Consider the following 21923-nt stretch of genomic DNA (forward strand, 5'->3'; position numbering starts at 1 on the left):
ATGGTAAATCAAAGTGCCTGATTTTTATATCCGTACCCTGCAGTCACTTGACATGTTTATCTGTGCCTTATTACTGTCAGATTTACTCCCTGATACAGCAGGGCCAAATTTGTCATGTTTACAATTGCTGATCTTCTAAATTCACAAACTTCCCACTTACATGCAACTAGATCCTGCCTAGTTATAGACACAACTTTCTCCAGGGTCATGCCTCCAATTTGGCCTCTCTGTTCCTGTTTTCATACCTTGCAGTAAAGAAATAGATAAATGCAGAATTTTTTCCAGAAATGAGTTTTGATTTTTTAAGGAATTAGCTAAGCATACATTAGCTTTTGTTTACTTTTCATGACCTCTACTCCAAACTAGTTCTGTGGAATTCAATAAAATGCATTCCAGAATGGCATGCATAAGAGTTCTTAAAAAAAACCCAAATATGACAGCAATGGGAAATATTTTTACCAAAGGCTCTTGCAATTCAGAGAGAGAGTTACTATCTTGAGGACAAACTGATCATCTAATTTACATGTGACCTGAAAAGGATTAGGAATACAATAATTTTTGTGTATCCTTGAGCAGCTTTGCCATACTAAGTTTCTACCAATGTGCTTGCAGCATCAGGACCCTTTGTCCCAGAATCACTGGCCCTCTGTCTAGGAAGAAATTATTTTGTAAACAATTCACAAAAGAGTTCAAAACAATCAATTGAGGATAATCAAAATTAAAAGAATATGCATCAAGAAGACAGACACTGTAAGACACAGAAGAAATAATTTCCTACCATTTATTTCCCTCAAATTTCCATTTATTTCATCTATTTACTTTTCCTAGCTTTCTACACCTATGTTCATTTTATCTTCTACTTAATACTTAGATTTTTTCATGTTGTGACTCACCCATCTCCAATTCCTCTTGATGGCTCGGTACTTCTAATATTATATTATAAAATATAATCTTGTGCATTCTGTGCTTTATTTCCATTATATAAATGTTCGGTTCCCCTAAAACTAAAAACAGCAAATAGATTTTTGAGGAGCAGATAAAATTATGGAGATTTTCATTTTGCCTGTTCAAATACAGTTCTGTCTTTCAGGACATTTTTTGGGGTTGCCTTTATTTTGTGTGGTGTTTTCCTGCAGTTACAGCAGGCAGTGTTTTAGTGAAAATTTTAAAATATAACGTTACTGGGCATTAAAAACAGTACAATGGTGTTTTAGACACCACCACCTCTTAAAAAAAAGAAAAAAGAAAAAAGAAAAAATGAGACAACACTCCTAGGTTCCCTCTGTTGAATCAGCCTGTTCCTGGCCAATTCTTCAATGTCACAAAAGAGAGTCATTCAGTCTTCTGTCACAAAAAAAAAAAAAAAAAAACAAACCCAAAAAACAAAAAACCACAAAAAAACCCAAAAGCACAACCAAAAAAAAAAAAACCCCAAAAAACCAAACAAAAAACCCCACCAAACCCAAACATACAAATTCTGGATATTAATTAGTAATTAGATAAGATGGCAAGCTGGTTTTTTTTAAACAAATAAATACACATTTTTGCTTGATTTACTATGTCCATTAAATATTTACATAATTGCCTTCTAGTTACTCTCTAGCATATGTATTATATTATAAATACTCAGGATAGAATTTTTTATTTTAATTATAATTTATTTCTTTTTTTTTTTCACTTTTACTACCTTCTCAATACAATTTCTTTTCTTTAAGCTGTAAGAGTGTCAAAACACCATTATTTTAAGGCCATCTACCTGTTAGCTTGATTTTTTATTTCATTATCAGCCATTAGGAAAAAAACAGTAAGTTGAAAATAAAATCTAATTTTGTTAATGGAACTTAACACAACTCTAGGCAATCTGAAAATAAGTAAATAAGCCCTTGTCCCTCCAACAACCATAAACAGACTGTAAGAAGACTACCAGAAAATACATCTCAGAAAACTGTTAGTAGTGCAAAAAGTCCATAAAGTAAAGCACATGGGTATGCAATCAGGAGCTGCTGTCCTTCCATAGCCAATGCAGACGTAAAAATTTTGGAGGCTGACAAACTGCACCATCCAATAATAAACAGAGCTAACACAGTTCCTGGGATCCCCCTAGGAGAAAACAAAAAACACAAAAGAAACATGACAGAGTCCACCTATTATTAAATGTAGCATTAAATCTTCCCAAACTCAAGTTCATGTCTGGCAGGATGACGCTGATAGGTAACACCCAATGGAATAATTAAGAACTGACAGACATAATGAAAGTCAAGTATGAGAGCAAATTAAAATTGCAACTATAAACCGAAAAGTAATATGTTCAGGGTGAATAAAAGCTTCATCAGGAGTACTGCTAAAAGGACTGTACATTTACAAATAAATCTGGGTCTCCAGCAGATGCAGCTGCTAAACTTTAATATTAAATTTAGCCAAGTTCCTATTTCAGCTAAAATCATCTTACAGGAATTGCTAGGTTCTAAAATGACACTACAGACCTATCTGATGATCTGGAGGGGTTGCATTTTTGTAACAGAGAGAACAGATTTTTAACTGTGCCTTAGACACTCAGAGAGGCTCTGAAAGACTCACACCAGCTGGATGGGCAAAATGGTCTCCCAGGAAAAAAGTTTGACTGGCCTTTTAAAAAAGGGAGCACACTGAGCACAAAGTAAGGAGCAGGAAAAGAACCACCAAAGAAAATATTTTGCTTATCTTGTCATCCTTCTCTGCACACTGAAAGGACTGTGACTTTCCACTCTATCTCTTACTGACAGCTAAGCTCTTTTGAAGTTATACAGTACCCCCTTTCAGGAGCAGGGAGGCCTGGAGAACTGATGATTATGGGACTATAGTTAAAAGCTGACTGAAATACTCCTGCAGATTACAGAGGGCTCACTATTAAACCCTGTGGGAGCAAAATCTTGCCAATAAATAATGTTTCACATATGCTTTATTTGCACTCTATTTGCAGCCTGCTTCTGTAAAATGCATGAGATCATGTGCATAATACATTGCTGAAGTACATAATGAGAGAGTTGCTTTACACACTTTTGCTGTGTCAGTCTCAAGGACTTTGAGAAAGAATAGACCTCTGCCACTTCCTAAAGATTTTCCTGGTGCCCCAGTCTTCCAAAGCATCAGCATAACAGAAGCAGAAAGGAAACACAGACTGTGTATACATACTCAGGTAGGTCCTTTTATCAGAAATTATCTCCACTAATATAATTATTGTAAATAAACCATGATGAATAAAGCTGTCCTTTTGTAATTGACTTAGTTTACTTAATGCATCCCCATCACATAAAATAGTTGGTGTCTTAGCAATCCAGTCACCTGGCCAGTAAGGTACTTGGTGTTGTCAGCTCTTGGGCCATTGAGGGAGGAAGGAAATAATTGATTTTATGGTGACTCCGCACCTCATTGCAACTTCAACAGGTTAAAAATAAAACATTAAAGACCATGTGATTTAATGTGCTCAGTTTAAGTGTTTTTTAAACGTATATAGTGGCATTTAGGGAAATTCTACTGGGCTTTGCAAAGCAAGTTCCTGGCCTCTCCTCCAAGAAGATATGCTAAGTTGCTCACCTAAACAGTGAGCCAGAAATTCAGAGCTGGTATGAATGGCTTTTTGAGCAGGTATCCATGCTAGCAGAGGGATGGGGTGCAATAGGAACATACTGTGCAATGACAATTTTCAGCTAACATAATGACTTTTTAGGGAGCTATCACAGTGTGGCACAATTCAGAGCTGTGGCTGCTCCGCCTTGCACTGAAGTCCAATGGCCTCTATGGTTTGTTCTAGGACTAGCAGAGAGCAGGATGGAAAAGTGGCGTAAAAATCATATTGGAATCAAGAGGTACCACAGTGCACTTACAAATTCAGTCCTTGATCTAACAATGTGTTACTGCTAAAAAGAATGGTTTGGCAGAGAGCTTTGTGTCTGGAATGTCCATGAGGGTCAAATCCTCTAGCCTGGGGTACGGCAAAGAGCACATGTCATGCTTACAGTGACCAAGAGGACTGGGACTGTACCAATGTGAGACTGAGATGGAGGGACACATGTGAGTGGACCCTTTCCACTTCTCTTTCTCTCACATCCTGCAGATGCTGTCATCAAATAAGTCCTTTGCATCACCTGAGTCTATGAATTTCTTTCTTCATGCTTACACTCATTTCCTTCACTGTTTAGTTAGGGAAGTAGCTTTACGATCCTGTTTGGAGATTTTATATTAAAGAAATGTTGCTGCTTTTTGCAGGAAAAAAGTCTATTGATATTTCTCCCAGAAAGATGGCCTTGTAAACTTGGGCTCACACATGATGGGCACAAACAAATCTAGTTCCATGCAAATTTGAGTAAGAGAACTGGTTTTCTCCTTGGTACTATTCACTAGCCCAAATGTTCCATATTTTGCTTTATTTAGTTTCAGGGAAATAGATAATCATGGTAGCTGAAAATCATTAGATTACTATGTATCTTTGCCATAGATGAGTGCATTATCTTATGTATTTTTGGTGAAAAGAATTCAGATTATTTTTTTGAACTTTGAAATAAAAGTAATGTTTTTCATAAATATTTTTTTTAAAATCATGAATATATTGCTCTTTCTTTTACCATTTAAAAATTAATAAAAAAATGAAATGAATGTTGGACTTAAAAGTTGCCCCTTAATTTTATTAGCATGTTTGCAATAGTTAACCTTGGTACTTGCTGTGTTCAAGCAGTTTCATATGCCAAATGAGAAAGGACTGCAGAGTCCCGTCATAAGGTACTTAATGTTATCAATTCATTTTAAAAATAACAGTTCAATTTTGTAAAGCTATCACATTTTAGTATTTATAGATTTTTCAAAAGATACGCTTTCTGTAAATTCACAGCATTTTACAAATGTGTGGCATGTGCCTGGGGATTCCATGTACAGATAATCATACCCTGCACAGTTGTAACAGCTGGTTTGGAATTCACCCCATCTGTCTTACTATTATGTATCTGCACATTTATTAGGCTAGATTATTAAACAGGTTAATCAAGAAAATATGGGAAGTGTAGGAGAACAGAGAATAAGCAGCTCCTTCAGTGTCACTATCATCCATCTTATTAAGGACAGCTCAGAAACACCTTAATACATGGAATATGATCAGGTCAAGCCATCACAGCTCCACAGAAACATGCAACAAGAATTGTGCCAAAACTTCATTCTACCACATAATTTGCTTAAAAAAAAAATCTATCTATCTATAGATATATAGATATATATATAAGAATGATGCTTTTCTAAAGAAAACAAACAGGGGCATTTTCTTGTTCATCAGGTGCTAGGTTCCATATGTTACAGATTGGAGAGTTTAAAACATGAGAGAACAAAAAAGACTAAGGAGAGAAAGTATCATTAATAACATGTCAACAATAGGTAAAAGCACTGCTCAGGGCCTTCAGGCAAGATCTGGATCTTGCTTGTACTTTGCTGTGTGTGAACAGGAAGATAAACACTGTGTCTCAAAGGGCTTACTGAATGAGGAGGAATGAGAGGCTTGCCAAAAAGTTTCCTATTCAGAGAATATGACTGAACAACCCACTACATATGCACAGATAAATACACCACTACACATTTGGTTTTTCAAAGTATTCAGTTCTTTTCAGTGACGCAATTGCACCACAACTATACCTCAAAATATACAAGCCCACTATATCTTAAACACTTGTCCTGATTCTCCACATCATTGAGGGTTACTTGGCTATTTCATTCTGTCCCACAGAAGTCAGTAGGAAAGGAAACATAAAGATAGGAGGCCTGATGTTATGAACCAAAAAGAAACAAGAGAACCAGCTATATACACCCAAAGTTTAGCAGTTGCTGTCAAAATTGATACCTGAGTTTGGCCACTGTTGGCTCTGCAAAACAAAAATCACAACTGAGGCTGCTGCAAAAAATTCAAGCAATGGAATTAAAGACTTGCATCAAATGATTGTATACCAGCCCTCTCAAATACAGCCCAGTTTTGTCTGTTTCCACCCATACATACAAACAAAACATCGTTACAGTTTCAGAAGCCAAAATTTACTGTGTGGCCATTTATAAAATGTTTTGCACAACACCAGCCATCTGAGTCACTGTCCTTCATAAAACTCCTGTTACCATAGACTGGTACTTACTGCAGTGAGAAGACAACTGCAGAAGAGGACAGGATGACCATGGGCAGCAGGCAGTAGCCCAGGACACTTGCAACGCAGCCGTGTGAGACTCCCGTGGTGCTCATCAGGTTCAGCAGGGCATGCATGGCCAGGCACCCAATGGCACTCATCCCATACACATAGCCAAAATGAACTTTTCCTGCCTGGAAGAAATATGAGGAAGCATGAGGTGACAGAAGTGAGCAGTGATCACAAAGTCCTAGCAGAAGACAGTTTTAGGTTTAGGTTTGTTATTTCTTCTTGTCCACACTCTCTCTGCTTCACCCACATCAGTTCAGTTGTGAACCACAGATGATACTTTTGGGTGATTATTGCATAAAAATAATTCCAAGGTGCAATTGACAAAATGTGCTTATTGCTAACTTAAAGTTACAAGGCTGATTCTAAGTCTTACTGTCATTGGGCTCTGAACACAGCTGGAATTGGTTGGGAGACTTGGGAAAGCAACAAACTAAGAAGAAATTATGGAAAGCATATTTCAGCCATTAAAAATCAGTTTAGGCTCAGGAAACATCTTTTCAATAAGTGTATATGGGGTTGTAAAAAAAGTGTCCTAGGTAATATGATGATCCAGGTTACCTGATATGCTTCACATTTTATTACAAACCTTCAGCTTTAAGCACGTCTGCAAAAAATTTGGGAAAATCTGTTTAAACTATGGTGGTTTTCAGGGCAAATGTGACTGTTCTTCCCCTTGACTACTACGAGAAAAAAACATCTCTGTGCTTAGACCAATACAACATGTTCATTTCAACATAAAACTCAGTAGTAACTGTCATCTTGTGTTCGTTTTTTGTTCTAATGAATAAACAAAGTTCCAGATTTTTTTCCTTCTCAGTTTTATTCCTTTGTTTGAATTTATTGCCTATGAAAGGTACCAGCCTGACAGCCTGGAGGTTGATGTTTTCTAATTTATAGACAAAGATAGTAAAACAGGCAACTGTGGCCACAGCACCACCAATTCCTTCATCTCTTGCCATCATTTTGAAAGATCACCTCCAGGCATAAGGGCATTGTTCACTCCCCAAAATAAACAGTCACAAAAGACTTAAATATGTTTTTGTCTCTCTTCAAGCTCCTAACAAATTAAATACTGAATGTTGGCTATGCAATACTATCATTTTCACATCTGTACATCAGAAAAACATTCATAAATCAGAAATCTGTTTTTTTTTTTCTTGGAACTTTGTATCCTAATGATAAAATGCACCTGTGAAAGAGAAAGTTCAGACCTGGAACTTAACCATTAACGCAGAATCATGGAGTAAACTTCTCAAATGAAGGGAGACTATGCATCATCTTCGTGACATGTAATAAGGTATATGTACATACATGAAACACAAGTGTGTTTGTACACACACACACACACACAATCTACATGCTGCACACACACTATATTATATAAATATATATATTGCATATGATAAACTACATAAGACTCAAAACTAATAGACAGTCTCAGTTTCCTAACAATGTTGTGGCTTATGGTTGGATTCTGTTGTGAGGGATTAGGCGGAAACATTGTTGAAGCTTTTATCATGTTTTGTGATACTTTCTAGTTTACCTCCCATGATGGCTAAGGAGGATTGATGAGACCTCTGACTTTACTTATTCATATATTTTAATGAAATCTGGGGGAAATCAGCTTTGGGGACCCTTCTCTGCCTTCTCTTCCTGTACCTGTGCATGTGGAAATCGATCACTGGATGCCAGCAGTATTTGAGCTGGACAGACACAAAGCAACACTGTGGAGAAGGCCACGCCTAGTGACGACACAGCTTGAAAGTCCTGATGCTGCAGGTTGGTGGCAGCTCATCAGCTCTCATTGGAGAACAGTGCATGAACGTGAAAGGCAACCTGAGTTAGTAAGGCCTGACTTTACTTCAGCAACATTATCTTGTCTGCAGATTGACCTGGCCCCACTGCTGAGTTCTCCTCTGGTCCCAGTCCTCAAGGTTAAGTCAGGTACAGCCAGGCTGCCTGCACCCTTCCAGCATCCTGACCTTTTTCCCATTACTGTCTTCCACCATAAAGAATAATCTATTCCTGAAATATCAGCATAAGAAATTATCCTATTTAAGTACAGACTTCTTCTGCTGGCATTTGCCTACTAGTGGTATAAAATAATCAGGAAGAATTGCTTGAACAAACAAAATTAACAATAGCTAGAGACAGTGTGGGAAAACAATACTATCTCAGGTGATTATCAACTAGAATTTCAGTCATTAAGGATATGTATTAAGTTTAACACCCATAATGGTTTAGGGCAGCCTTTGCTATACACCAAGTTAGTAAAGTTTTGTCTCTAAACAGATGCATCAACTACAAGCTATATTTTAGTCTGCTTGTTTCAATATATTTAACTGTTCTATACAGCACTATTTCTTTATTAGCTTAGTTTAAGATTAAAAAATTCCTGAGCCAGAGATAAAGGGAGCACTAGCACCACCAGCAAGCTGAGGCCTATGGTTGGTGAAATGTTGGATTTGTGGTGCAAGGATATGAGAGAAGAAAAAAAAAAAAAGGCAGCTGAACATGTTGGTTCTGATTTTAGTCTTATTTAACATATGTAAATATATTGACTCACACACACAGGAATACTCCCAGTTCACAGTGATGTAAGCAAAGCCAGAATCAGGTTTGATTAGCCTGACAGGCCTTGATGAATGGAAAGAGCTAAATTTGTCCTGCAGAACAAGCAAGGTTAGGAGAAAGTCAGACTTTGCATTATTGTTTGCACCTGCCTGGAGTGGGTACTACTACCTTTAGCTGAAGCGAATGGGGAAGTCTGATTTCATACAAATGACAGTGTAAAATGCAAAGTAGGTGAGACTTGGGCTTCTGCTAAATTTTGTTCTGCCATTGTTTCTCTATCTATAATGGAGCTGCCCTGTTTTACACTAACATGAGGAAGAAAAAGTCCTGCTGCCAGGCTAGCAGCCCTTTCCTCTTTTTCTCTGCAAGAACTGCTACCCTTTGAAGAATATCTTTGCATAATTTTCCATAGTTAAAAGGCTGAAACTAAAGAAAATGTATACATTATTTTTAGAAACAAGCTCTCAACCAAATTATGTTCCTGGTACTTTCAGAAGATAGTTATTTAAGTACAGAAGGATATCATAGTTTACACAGCTGAAGAGACACGTTAGTATTCAAATACATCTGAGATAAAATGGTAGCCTGAATTTCTAAGATAAACCCATGGACTTACTGCAGCGAAGTTATGGAGCAAAAACTGGATTGTATCAGAGGTGTCCAGCTGCCCTAAAACTGGAGCATTGAAAATACTTGGTTTTCTAATGACACCTAAAATGCGTAATATCTCAGAAAAAGTATGATAATTAAAGCAATTCATTTCAATAATAATGGTTTATTATTCATTATAACTGTTTTCTCCCTGTTTCTCAGGGAGAAAAATCAACAGGAAGCATTTTTTCCATTCTTTCTTTTAGCTTTCCTTTCATTTCCTTGATTATAATTAATTCAACTTTCTCTTTTTACTACCCTCATACATTTATTTTTCCAGGTGGAAAATAGCCTGTCCTCTCTATCTTCCCACCTTCTTTTCTTTTTATTCCCTTTCCTTCTGCCCCTTCCACCCTTTTAAAAGATTTTTATTTTTATAGGAACATAAATGCTACTTGCCATTTATATTGCAGTTTGCACATTCAAGGTACTGCACTGACATTAAAAATTGAGTAAGAACTTTCAAGAATCTTCTGATTCATCACTATTTATGACAGAGGAAATGGAGAATTAGAGCCCCTTTCCTTTCACCTCAGTTGCAGGGCAGTAAAGCCCTTCCCAGAATGGTCCCACCTTATCTCTGTCTGATGAAATACTGTCAGCAGTCAGAGCTGTACTTCAGCAATACTGGAGAGCCCCTGTTTCCAGTGATATATGGATGAATTTGGAGCTCTGTATAACCCTGTTAAACTTTCCTTCTGAAGGAAAGCTATATTCATAAAGAAGAGGGAGGTCAAATACAGGCTACTATATTTTGTTAAGCAGACAATATAGAACAAAGAATACAAAATAAGAAAGTACTAGCAACATTTATAGGAAGGTATTGCAATTTTAAGGGGGTGGGAGGGGGGGAAATACTGTTTCCATTTTTTTTTTCTCTAATTATTCCAGTTGTATAAATATGTATTTTTTTTAGTCTATGTGTCTCTGCACTCTCTAAAATAACATTGAAAGAAGATAATTTCAAAGAAGTAAGCAAGAGTGTTAGGAAAACGGGGTTGGCCTGCTATCCCTTTTTATTCCCTCTAAAACCTGTTCAGAGCCTCTCCAGGTTATATATGGCACAGATCTGTCCTTTCATTCATAATAAATCCCACCCCAAAAATGGTGTGATCTCTTCTTTCCACTGGAAGTAATACATCACTTTACCTGTGTCACCTTTACATTACATTTAAATTTCATGCAGGTGCTTCCAAAGTAGGAAGAATTTTTAATACATAATCCCAGAACAACTGGCAGCAAATGACTCTTTTTCTGCCAGTACTACGTCTTCTGCAACTTCACACACATTATCACCTAGGCATGACCTTGTCAGAAAAGAAACCCCTGAAGATTTCTATCACATCCTACCATCAGCAATGTTGCTCCAAGGGCCAAACAGAAAACCATAGGTCCAGTGAGGTCTGTCTCATTCATAATGCTGCCATCTGCAGGCTTCAGTGGGTTTAGAACTGTTAATGTTTTTTGCCATATATGCTCAAAATTGATCCCAAGTTCTGCAACAAGAAATGTCAGGATTTTGTTAATTGCTCACAAGAAAACAACACTTTTAGAAAAACCTGTTAGATACCACAAAACTACAAACATATGCTTCAGTGAAGATAATATTGTAGGATGACATATTCTGTAGTAGGAACATAATATCCCTGCTATATACTCAGTATATTTGAGAGTCAGCTCTCATACAAGATTGGAATATTAATTTATTAAATCTGATTTTTGGCAGTGACACAAAAAATGGCCTCATCATTTTTGAGTTAATATATTTTTTTCCTATATTTAAAACACACGTGTCTAATACCACACTAACTTAGATGTTGAAAAACACGTTAATTAACAACAACTGCAGAATTTAAGGCACTTTACAACACTGAGGACAGACACGTATGCTTTAATTCTGGAAAATCTGACAAGAAATGTGTCTTAAGCCTGAACAGCCAAAAGCACTTAAAAATTACATTTGTCCCTTCAAAGCAAGTTCATACTACTTTATACAGTGCTTTATAAGTTTGGTGGCAGTTTTTGGTGTTTGCTTTTTTTGTGTGTGTGTGGGGGGTTTTTGTTTGTTTGTTTTGGTTGGTTTTGGTTTTTGGGGGGGTTGATTTGTTTGTTTGTTTGTTTTTTGGAAGGGGGGGGATGTTTGCATTTAAAAAGTAATTAGTGAGACCCCAGAAAATAGATCAAAATTCTGTCCCACTAAAGGTGATAGGAATCCTGCCATTAACTTTCCTAGGGCAAACCTTTATCTTATAACTTCTGGAGAAACACTTCAGCTTGCACGAGTAATTGTCCTCCCTGAGATTCTCCAGTAAGGCTAAAGTTAGGTTCAGATTTGCTGCCAGAGTGACTGAGACTGACAATGTGTTAGATCTGTTTGGAAAGTCAAGTCTTTATCTTGTTCCACCTCTCTATCATCTTGACCTCAGCCAAAACATTGTATATAAAAAGATATTCCACATTAAAATGTGTGGTTTTGGTTAGATTTATGTGGTACACAGATAGGAATATCTCTGAAGCCTTGCAGATCACAAGCAGCTGTATTACAACATCCTTTTCTCAGGGTGAAAATTTCCTACATGGTGAGTTAAATGGTTGGAGGTCCTAGAGGTAGAGATCCAGCAGTTATCTATATCAGACAGAAAGATCTTGCTGGCTTTAAGGCAGTAGCAGTCGCTTTTGAATAGTAAAAATTCCAGCTGCCTTCCAGTATGCCAAACTAGCAGGCTGAATGTGCTCGTTTTACATTATGCTGAAATAATTACAGAAAAATTCTCCTTTTTTTTTTTTATTTTTTTCCCTAATGTAGCACAAGTATTTTGCTAGCGACAAAATGAGCCACTAGCATTAGAATGGTCAATCATCATAAAGAACGACATTGCTCATATAGTTAAATGATCAACTAATTGAAAGTGAAAGCAGCTTTCTCAATTCCTTTCCCAATGAAACAAGAGACTTAGCATCTGAAAAATACCAAATCTATTACTAGATATGCCAAAAAAATGACTGTCCATCTTTATTAATTATAGATTTTTCCAATTTGTATGCAGGATAAACACAAGTGCGGGAAACAAATTTGGAAACGCGAATGCAAAACTATCGCTCTGCTGCCATCTAGCGGTGGCGCGGTGTGTCTGCTCCACGCCGCAAGGCCGGATGACTCCACCGCCGGTTCGGAGGAGAAAATAAACGCAGGTTTGGGGCCCGGGAGATTTGGCTGAAGCTCACACGGCGAGGCTTGCCAGCTCTGCTGCAGTTTCCCTAGTGAGTTCCACTAGCTGGCACAGAAAAGTTAGAGGCACCCCCAGGAATCAAGCGTGTCGTCTGTGGGATTAATTTTACCTTCCAGCAAAGGAGGTTCCTCGTCAAACCCGTCAGTGTAACCAAGCTGAGTGGTGCCGGGGCTGTACGCTGGCTGCAAAATCTGACCCGTGTAGCTCTGAGGGGACGGAAGCATATCTGGTGGGACAAAAGCTCCACCTGCAGGTCGCTTTTCTGTCTGGCTCCTAGGACAAGAAGCAAAGCACAGCCAAACTCATAACTACAACGAGAAACATCTTAGGGTTACTCACTACGAACCACCTCCACTTCGCCTATTTTCAGTGTGGGGAACCGGGGGATTTTCTGGGTACATCACTGCAGCTCCCTGTGTAAGCGGGCAGAGCTCCTCGCCAGTCTGCCGGAGCCCTGCAGCCCGCCGCGTTCACTCCCAGATTCAGGCATTCGGACTTTTCTGCCCAGCAGCCTGGCGACAGCCCTCACATACGTCCATACTGCTAATGAAAGAACCACACATTTAGATTTTTTTTCCTCGGGTCTCAGAAGGATCCTAAAGAATTTCCTGCAATATGCACCCTAAATTCCACATTAATAACATGAAGCTCAGTTACTCCTGTCACGTAAACAACCTGTTAACACCTATACCAATAAAAGTGGCACAAAAATCAGATCCTTTTAAAAGAAAATTCACTTACGAGCGTTCTGCCTTTCTGAAAATCTAGATGATGTCTCGAACCTCTTTCCTGCCCCTGCAAGCCCCAAAGCCAGCCCCAGAACCACCATCTGTTGAAGAGGGAAGCCGAAACAACACCCGTACTTACTTTCTGCTGTCACAGAGGTTTTTATCTGAGTCATAGCTGTTGCAATCTTCTTCCTGGTCCTCTATGGTATAATTAGACTGGTAAAAGTCGAGGTGAAACTGCCCAAAATTTGACATTCTGCTTGGAAAAATGATTGCAAATATCCATAAATAGCCTTTACAACAAGCCAAAATCTGTTTTGAACTGCCCTAAACTTAAATTAAAATAGCAAACTGTAAAGCCACAAGCTCCAGAGAATCTTCCTGTAGAAGTCCATGATAATTTGGAAGTGACAAAAAAAAAGACCATTTACTTTTTTCGCTGTAACAAGAGGAATTAATCTGCTGTTACTGTAAATGACAGTATATATTAATTTAAAAGTGGTATACCTGACTTTCTTTCTTGTTACTGTGATCAAAAATAATGCAATTTTGAAAGAAGATATGTATCTATAAAATAAACAATTGTTTTAAACAGTTTGTTTTCCTACTTTCAATAAAAAATTAGTAACTATATCTCAACATTTAGAAAATAAGGGTTTAGGAAGTATTTTGTATTTCAAAAAATTTACTATTTACAGCTATTTATGTTTTGCAATATTATATCTGACTCTCATAAAACAATAGGAAAAAAACCAGATACGTTCACAAAATCTGTGATTTCTGTTCAAGGACTCAGCTGGCACATCAGTGGTAGCAGAGAAACATTCTCACTGGCTAGCAACATGACTGGTAAAAGACAGCATCCTGGATGATTGAATTGGATTGACGATTGGATGATTTCTTGGTGAAAGAAAACACATTAAAGCAGATCTTTCCTTCCTACTGTATGTGTTTCACCATTTGGCTAGCACTTAGGTAGTTAAACCCTTAAAACCCACAGAGTAGTTATATAACCTGACTGATAACCATAGCCATATCCAATTTACTTAGATTTTCATGTGAGATATTCATCTCTCCTAACATGTGCCTTTTTTTTCACTTTTGTCCTCATTTCCAACTTTCCAAATGCCATTGGCAAAATACGCAGTTGGACCTTGCAGTTATTCTTAGAGTTATCTCAATATTTATCAAGCACACAATACTTATGGGAAAGATCTTTGCAAATCTCTTTGTAAGATAAAAGTGATAAAAATTAGTATTTCATCAGGGACCTTGAAATGCTGCAAATTAGAGTTTCTGATTTTTTTCCCTTTATCAGACTAATCTTTGGGGACCTATTTCCTTATTTTACTTAAAGTAGAAATTTCTCTTATATTATTTTCTTAACTGCTGTTCAATCGTGCAGGTTTTCCAAACTTAGAGGAGAAATAATTTTTACATTTTAAATATGAATTAATAGAAATTAATTGTACCAAACCATTTACTGTGGCTTTATTTGGAATTGCATACCACTTAGGCATTCATTCAATGAAGATTTCATGAGGAGCATGTCGGAAGAAACTTTAGTTGGTTTAGAAGAACTCTACTTTAGAACTTTAGAAGCTCCACCTCATTAGTTCCATTTGAGTAAGTATTTCATGTCCTTTGTGGTCACTACACAGAATGAAATAATTGCTTAACCGGGTATGGTTAACTCTGTATAACAGAGTTCAGAAAAGATAAATTAATTTTCCAAAAGGATTTGGAGTTAAGGTTACTTACTTTTTAAGATACTTGGTGAAAACTCCAGTCTGTTGGATTTACATGTTGGAGAAGACCTAAAATATCCTCTTGCTTCAACAGCGATGAGCTTAGTGCTATTTATAAAGTTCTAAATTTGATATTTGAACAGATGCACAAGAAGGAAAAAAACCTCACAACCTGTCAATATCAGGGCTAGCATTTAACAAGAGCTAACAACAGTGGGCAGAGAAGGGTAGGAACCTGCGAGGAAAAATGAACAAAATGAACAAATATTGTTCCATATATTACAACTCAATAATCTATATTCCTCCTTAAGTAGGTATTTATGAAGATCTTGGTGGAGCCCTCATTAGCTGACCTGTTAGACATTAAAACTTTCAACAATGTGTAAAATCAACTGTAAAATTGGTGAGGGTGAGGGTGTGTTTCCAGCTCCCAGAGCCCCAGAACTACTGTGGGATGATCCCTGGGAAGAGGGAGGGAGGGAGGCTGAACACCCCGCTGGGCTGAGTCCCCCTGCTGGTCCAGTGCCAGGGCTCAGTTCTCCAGGCACATCCCCCTGCTCCATTGCTCCTCCAGGAGTTCTCATCCATTTCCAAAACTGTCTCTTGAAGTGCAGTACCCACCATGCCAGGATCAGGGCAAAGAACCTCAGTTCCCTACTCCTGGCTACTAGGACATAGTAGCACAGTACTGATTTTTAAATAGATTTTAAACTTCAAAGATGACTTTTCAATTTACACCTGCTTTTGTTTGACATACTTAACTAACCACAACAAAGGCTGCTTTTTCCACTTCTTTTATATATTCGATAGTTTCCCAATAAGCACTTGGGCTGTTAAATTTAAGGAATGGGACATTAAATTATATGTATTATCAGGTAATAAATCTATGCTTCAGGTGCATATTCAATCCTGTGACGTTGAAGGCCAAATAATTCCATTTCATTAGCAGAACAATGATGCACTGTTAGCACATGACTTACAATGCTATAGAAGAGTTAAAACATACATGCATTTTAAAATAACTTAAAATGAAGTTTACCAAGTTTTTGCTCAGTAAGTATACTCAAGAAAGAGTGCAGAAGTAAAGAATGGTGAGAAGAAGAAAAATGTAACATTTGATTCTGCAAATTAAAGGTAATCTAACTACAGTATTTATTACAGCTATGGTTAAGTCTCCCTCATGTTCTGCTGTTTCTAGAGTAACAGTTCAGTGCTGCCACGTCCACCAAGGTGAATTTTCATCTTCAACTTTGAGCAAACTGCTAATCTCTATAATGTCTAATCATCTTCATTTAGATAATATGGCTTCATCTTGTTTATACCGGATCAGTGGGGTCAATGATACAGGATTAACTTCTGTCCCTCAGGAAGGTAATTCAAAAATTTATTTTTAGGAACAGAAAAATCCAGATTTGCTAGGGTTTTGCCTGTTTATTTACACTATAAAAGTTATTTGATTACTTTTGCTACTTTCTGATAGAAATACAAATATATATACATCTATACAAAAACTGGAAATAAATACCAGACAAAAAACTTCAGTGAAGGAATTTAAATAGAAAAAATACAATTAATAGTAGTGGAACATGGTCAAATAATACTTTAATAGCCATTTCATATACCACAGTTAGAAAAGAAAGCCACCTTTAAAACAAAACACAAGTAAAAAATGGAACTTAAAATTGAGCCATATGTATTTCTCTCCTTACATAAAATTATTTTATACTTTATGATACATATTTTACATAAATTATATACATATATTACTATCCCTGTGTATATACACATATAAATGAACACAAAAAATACAAAAATGGAAAAAATATTAGTTGGAAATGAAAAGTAGATGATCAAAAAATAAAAAGAAGATAAGTGTAAGTAGTTGATAGGAAAGTGACAGACAGGAATAAGGACTGCCCAAGTGCATTAAAAACAGACGAAAAAGTGCTACTGCCATGGTCCTATTAGATGTAAAAATGAAAGTATCAATTTAAAAAAACCCAGAAGGATTTAATTAGAAATGCTAAAATCACCATTTTAAAATTCTGCATCTAAAAATTTTAGAAGAAACGGTTAAAAACTTCTATTTTGTTGAGGAACAAAACAACAAGAAAGTTTGGGAAGATCAAAACTAAGGGAACATGCTATCTTGTAAAAGGCTAAATAAGATGCCTTGAGTAATTATTGGCTTGTCCCCATGAGATTGATCCTAGCAAATTATGGGCTCAAATAATAACTAACTGCGTTGATGAATCAAATCAACCTGGGCTTTTAGGAACTAGCTCATTTCAAAGTAATTAATTTCCTAACAAGATTTATAGTTGGGAAAGGTAACCACAAATGACCCATATTTATACAAGGCTTTTTACTTTATTTTGGTTCAGTAGATATAAAACCATCATTGCTTGGCATGACACCCATCATTCTGACTAAATAAGTGCTACCTGATGTGTCTCAAATGTAATTGTGAAAGAGGGGAGGATTTCAATTGATGCCTTACAGGACAGAAGCTTTGAAAAGACCATCTAGCAGACACTACAGGTATGTGACAGGTACCTGACATTCAGCCCATCACTGAGAGACCACACTAGACGAGGCTGTCACAGATGCATTAACGTAAAGGAAAAATAAATTATTGCATTTGATGGCTTTAGAACAGTTTGAATATAATTTTAGATTCTTTGAATGGCAGGAAAAGAGGCTGCTAATAATATATGAGGAAAATAGTTTGGATGAGGTCAAATCCTCAAAAATGAAAATGAGAATTGAAGCTGGGGAGTGCAAAAAAGATGAAGTAAATTAATGAAAAATGTGAGAATTTCTACAAGAAATTCAAAACTTTTCCTTAAAGTTAACTCCAAGGTTTTAATTTACCTACTTTTTTCCATCTTTCCTGCAAAGGAAAATAGATGCGGGGAAAAGTGAAATGTCATCAGCTTTCGTAAGTTTCTTACATTTTCATTTTCAGGGGATTTTTTAATGAAATGGGATTATACTTCAACTTTTTTAAACTTTCAGGTGAACATTTTTTGAAAAAAAAAAGAAGAAGAAGAAGAATTAAACGAGATTAAATGGGAGAAGATAGAATAGACTATAGAACTCTGGCTTTAGACTCAGCTATGTAACCTTACATTTATTACTCAAAGTAAACTGATGAGTATTGAAAACCCATTATAATAATTAGTCAATTATTCTATAGTTTTTTGAAATGTAAAAATTGATCTTATTAAGGATTACTTCAGCAAGCCTTAAGCTTAATTACTTACATTTACAGGTCCCACTAATAGTTTTCAAGTGGACATTATTAAAACGTGCTCCTAAAGAAGAGAAGAGAGGAAAATTTAATTGCAAGAAAATATACCATTTACCATGAAATAGGGTTTTTTTACCAAATTAATTACTTATATTACATAAAGTGGCTGCTTAGTGAATTTTATGTCTCAGACACGTCCATTGCAAGAGATGAATTCTCTCCAGTTACCGGGTCTTTAGAGGGTGGATAAGATGCAAGGGAAAAATAAAGTGAAATACGAACCTATTAGAGTTTTCCTTTTTATGCTTAATGAGTTTGCTAGACTTGAACAAACAAGTGCCAAGTTATGGGTTCCTGCATGAATAAATGTACCTGTCAATACCCATCACAAATTAAGCACTCAATTCTCCTGCTTGTCAGCACTGGGAAAAGACAGCAAAACAGAGGGCATCATTATATCTATGTCTCTGTGATTCAGTGACAAGCTGAATATTGTGAGCAGTTCTAGCTGTGCTCCCTCAGGAAGTGTTTGGGAGGATGGTGACATGCTGAGAGAAGAGCAGGGGGTTGGTTGTGTGTGGAACAGGCTTCATGTAACGACAACCAGGTCAGATCCCCGGGCTGGAGAAGTAATGACTTACTGAGGTTTATGAAACTGTGTCACAGGGACTGGCGGGGAGGGAAAGGCTGTTGTCTCCTTCTTCTGTAAGACAAACAAAACTCACCAGGTATTAAAACCAGGAAAAAAAGGGTTCATGGGCAACAGACTGGTGGAAATCCATGTCAAGGGAAGTTATGAATGTTAAATATCTATATGGATCTTGAACAAGTCCATGAAAGTTAAAACGACCAAGAATTACTGAATGCATAGAAACAGTATGCAGCTCAAGATGCCAATAAACAAGAACTAATAGAAGACTAGAAAAATATTTGTGGGAAGAATTCATGGTCATCCTTGTGTATTCAATCATTGTCATTGTTAAACAGGGGGTTCCTGTTTTGACTTACATGACCATTCAAATCCTTTATGTTTGTGAAAGAGGAACGCAACACTAAAGATTACACATTCAAATCTAAGAAAAGGGAAGAAACTCACTGCATAGGACCATAATATCCTTAATGCTCCATGGTCTGGATTTGTTGACTTCCAACAGTTACCAAAAGACTGCTTTGTATGACTTCAGTGACACCTTTCCTTCCAGTCAGCTTTTACTTCTGATTGGAGTCCTTGTTCTCCCACCTCTGTTGAGAGTTAGCTGACTTCCAGCTTCCGATTCATAATATATATATTCCCGATCCAGATTTTTTTTTTCTATCAGAAGCACCAAAAAACCAAAACCAAAACCAAACCAACAAATCAACCAACAAAACCAGAAAAGAAACCCAAAAAAATCCAAAAAACCCCATAAACCCACAAAGCCCAACCAAACAAAAAATCCCCTTCAGATGAAGCTTTTTTTGATGTATGAGCCACAAATAATGCCTGATTCTCAGGTTGATTCTTTGGTGTCTGATAAGTGTGAGTGATGCTTTCATGTTTTGCTCAGTGTAGGTATTTACATGATTTCTCACCTCCTAGTAGCTGCCTATTTTCATGGAATTTGTAGAAACTTTATTAGCATTAAGACTTCTCCCTCTCTGTTAAAAATATTAAAAATTACCCACCAAATTCAAAATTGTTGGGCAAAATGCCAAAACAGGTAGATAAGGAGCATGGTGCACTGCAGAATTATTTTGTCCTTAAGAAATAAAAGTTTGTATGTAATTGAAAAAATAGCAATAAATAAATAAATCCTAATTTATTTAGTTTGTATGTAATAGAAAAGATAGTAATAAACAAATAATAATTTTTTTTTTGGTATCCTTTCTGTTGTGTCACTCTAGAGCAGTTTCTTTCAAATCTTCCTTTTCTTGTGGCAAATCAAAATATAGAGGCATATAAAGTACATTATGTATTTACTCTGCAAGAGAACTCAATTAGAAAAAATATACAATTAAGAATATGGTATAGAAAATTTGTTTCTTGAGGTACACTTGTTTGAAGTATCTAATTATATTGGATTGTCCTTTCATTAAATAAATTTTCAGGAATACTGAACTAATAGTCAATGTACAGAAAATGGAATTTTAAAAAATTTTTGTTGTTTAGGACTTTTGCTCAATAGAATGTGAATGGTTTTATGCAGGAATTAGGTATCATCACTGGTATACAACTGAAAACGGAGCTTAGGCGACCTTATTAATTATTTATTTAAACAATCACAATAAAGATATTCAGCATTTCAGAAATGTGTTGCATGTCTGCTTTTCATGGGCCCCTTGAAGTAACAAAACTGCAACACTGCACCCTGCATAAGCATATTTATTATTCCAAAATTGAACTGGGCACAAGAAATATGGCAACATTTAAGAAAAATGTTTTGTCTCTGTGGAGGTCACAAAGCTCCTAAGGACAACTGTAATTATTTCTTTAGAATAAGCAGATACAGACTATGTAAGCTATAAAGGTTTCAAAAGTGCAGTTACAGCACTTTGTGTCAATAATCTATGGATCACAAATTGCCTTAGGGGAATGTTAACTCCACACAGTGAGTTTTACTTTTTTTGTAAAAACACATAAATGAATTTGGCATCCTTAAACAGCTTCTCAGGCAAAATTTCAGCTTCTTGTCTGTGCCCAGAGTAATTATATACATACCAATATAGCCAGGCTTGGGGCCAGATGAAGAGCAGAAAAAAGTTGGTGACTTGTAAAATTTGCAGTAGATCTGTGGATATATTTTCTGCTTTGTATGATTTTACCTGTGTAGTGGTCTCATAAGACAGAAATGTTATACTAAGAGAAACCCATAGTTTAAAAGCCTATGTTGACTGTTTTGCTCTGACAGAAGAGGAGGAAAGGAAAAAAGGAAATAAATCCAAATCTTGGAAACAAACCTAAATCAACAGGGAAACAATTACTATTAATTAAACTGGGCATCCTGATGAATTTCTATTTGGCTGAATATATTTTGGCCTTGCCCAGACATCAGAGAGATGCCACACATATTCCACAGGCTACTGCTAGAAGGGAAGGGGGTAGAGGCACAGGGTCTATTCCCTTGAGTGGCCACATCTGTTGTTGCAGGCAGATTTCCTGGGCCCAGCCCAATTTGAACAGGAAAAAGGTATATGAACCACATTTGTTTAGAAGCAAATTCTGCACACTCTTAGAATGCTGGATGCCAAAATGGAGTGGCAGGGATCTGTGAACCCAGGATTCATCCCAGACAAGGTCATCCAGGGTGCAGGCTTGTTATGACACAGAGCGTACACCCCGTTGTAATCCAAACAACAGATTAGTGCCACTGTCCACACTGTGATTAAAGGCCTTATATAAAGACCTTGCTGCTTATAAATTTGCAAAGTCTTAAGTATCTAGGATGAGACTCCCCATATGTTTTATTTTCAAGGTGAATTAAATTGGGTGAAAAAAAAATGCACGCTGTTTTCTGAGAAACATTTTAGAAATAACTAAAAAACTATGGTTTATAAAATGA

The 21923-nt window shown here is 36.7% G+C and overlaps 1 protein-coding gene across 3 annotated transcripts; it reads right to left on the bottom strand.

Annotated features, from left to right (window-relative positions):
- Positions 1-529: 529 nt before the first annotated feature.
- Positions 530-15225, bottom strand: YIPF7 (Yip1 domain family member 7). Of its 3 annotated transcripts, none has more exons than XM_066185681.1 (6): positions 15145-15225; positions 13523-13639; positions 12765-12928; positions 10776-10921; positions 6141-6322; positions 530-2100 (listed from the first exon to the last, which is right to left on the bottom strand). In XM_066185681.1, exons 2-6 carry the CDS (start codon positions 13636-13638, stop codon positions 1938-1940), a joined length of 771 nt encoding a protein of 256 aa, XP_066041778.1. In that variant the 5' UTR covers position 13639; positions 15145-15225; the 3' UTR covers positions 530-1937. The 3 variants fall into 3 exon arrangements, with proteins under 3 accessions (XP_066041778.1, XP_066041779.1, XP_066041781.1); XM_066185682.1 differs by having other exon boundaries at positions 13523-13642; positions 15145-15172; XM_066185684.1 differs by lacking the exons at positions 13523-13639; positions 15145-15225 and adding an exon at positions 13397-13470.
- Positions 15226-21923: the final 6698 nt, after the last annotated feature.

The sequence above is a fragment of the Chamaea fasciata genome, unplaced genomic scaffold (genome assembly GCF_029207755.1).
Source record: "Chamaea fasciata isolate MVZ Bird 193981 ecotype frontalis unplaced genomic scaffold, bChaFas1.0.hap1 SCAF_6, whole genome shotgun sequence".
Lineage (NCBI taxonomy): Eukaryota > Metazoa > Chordata > Aves > Passeriformes > Sylviidae > Chamaea > Chamaea fasciata.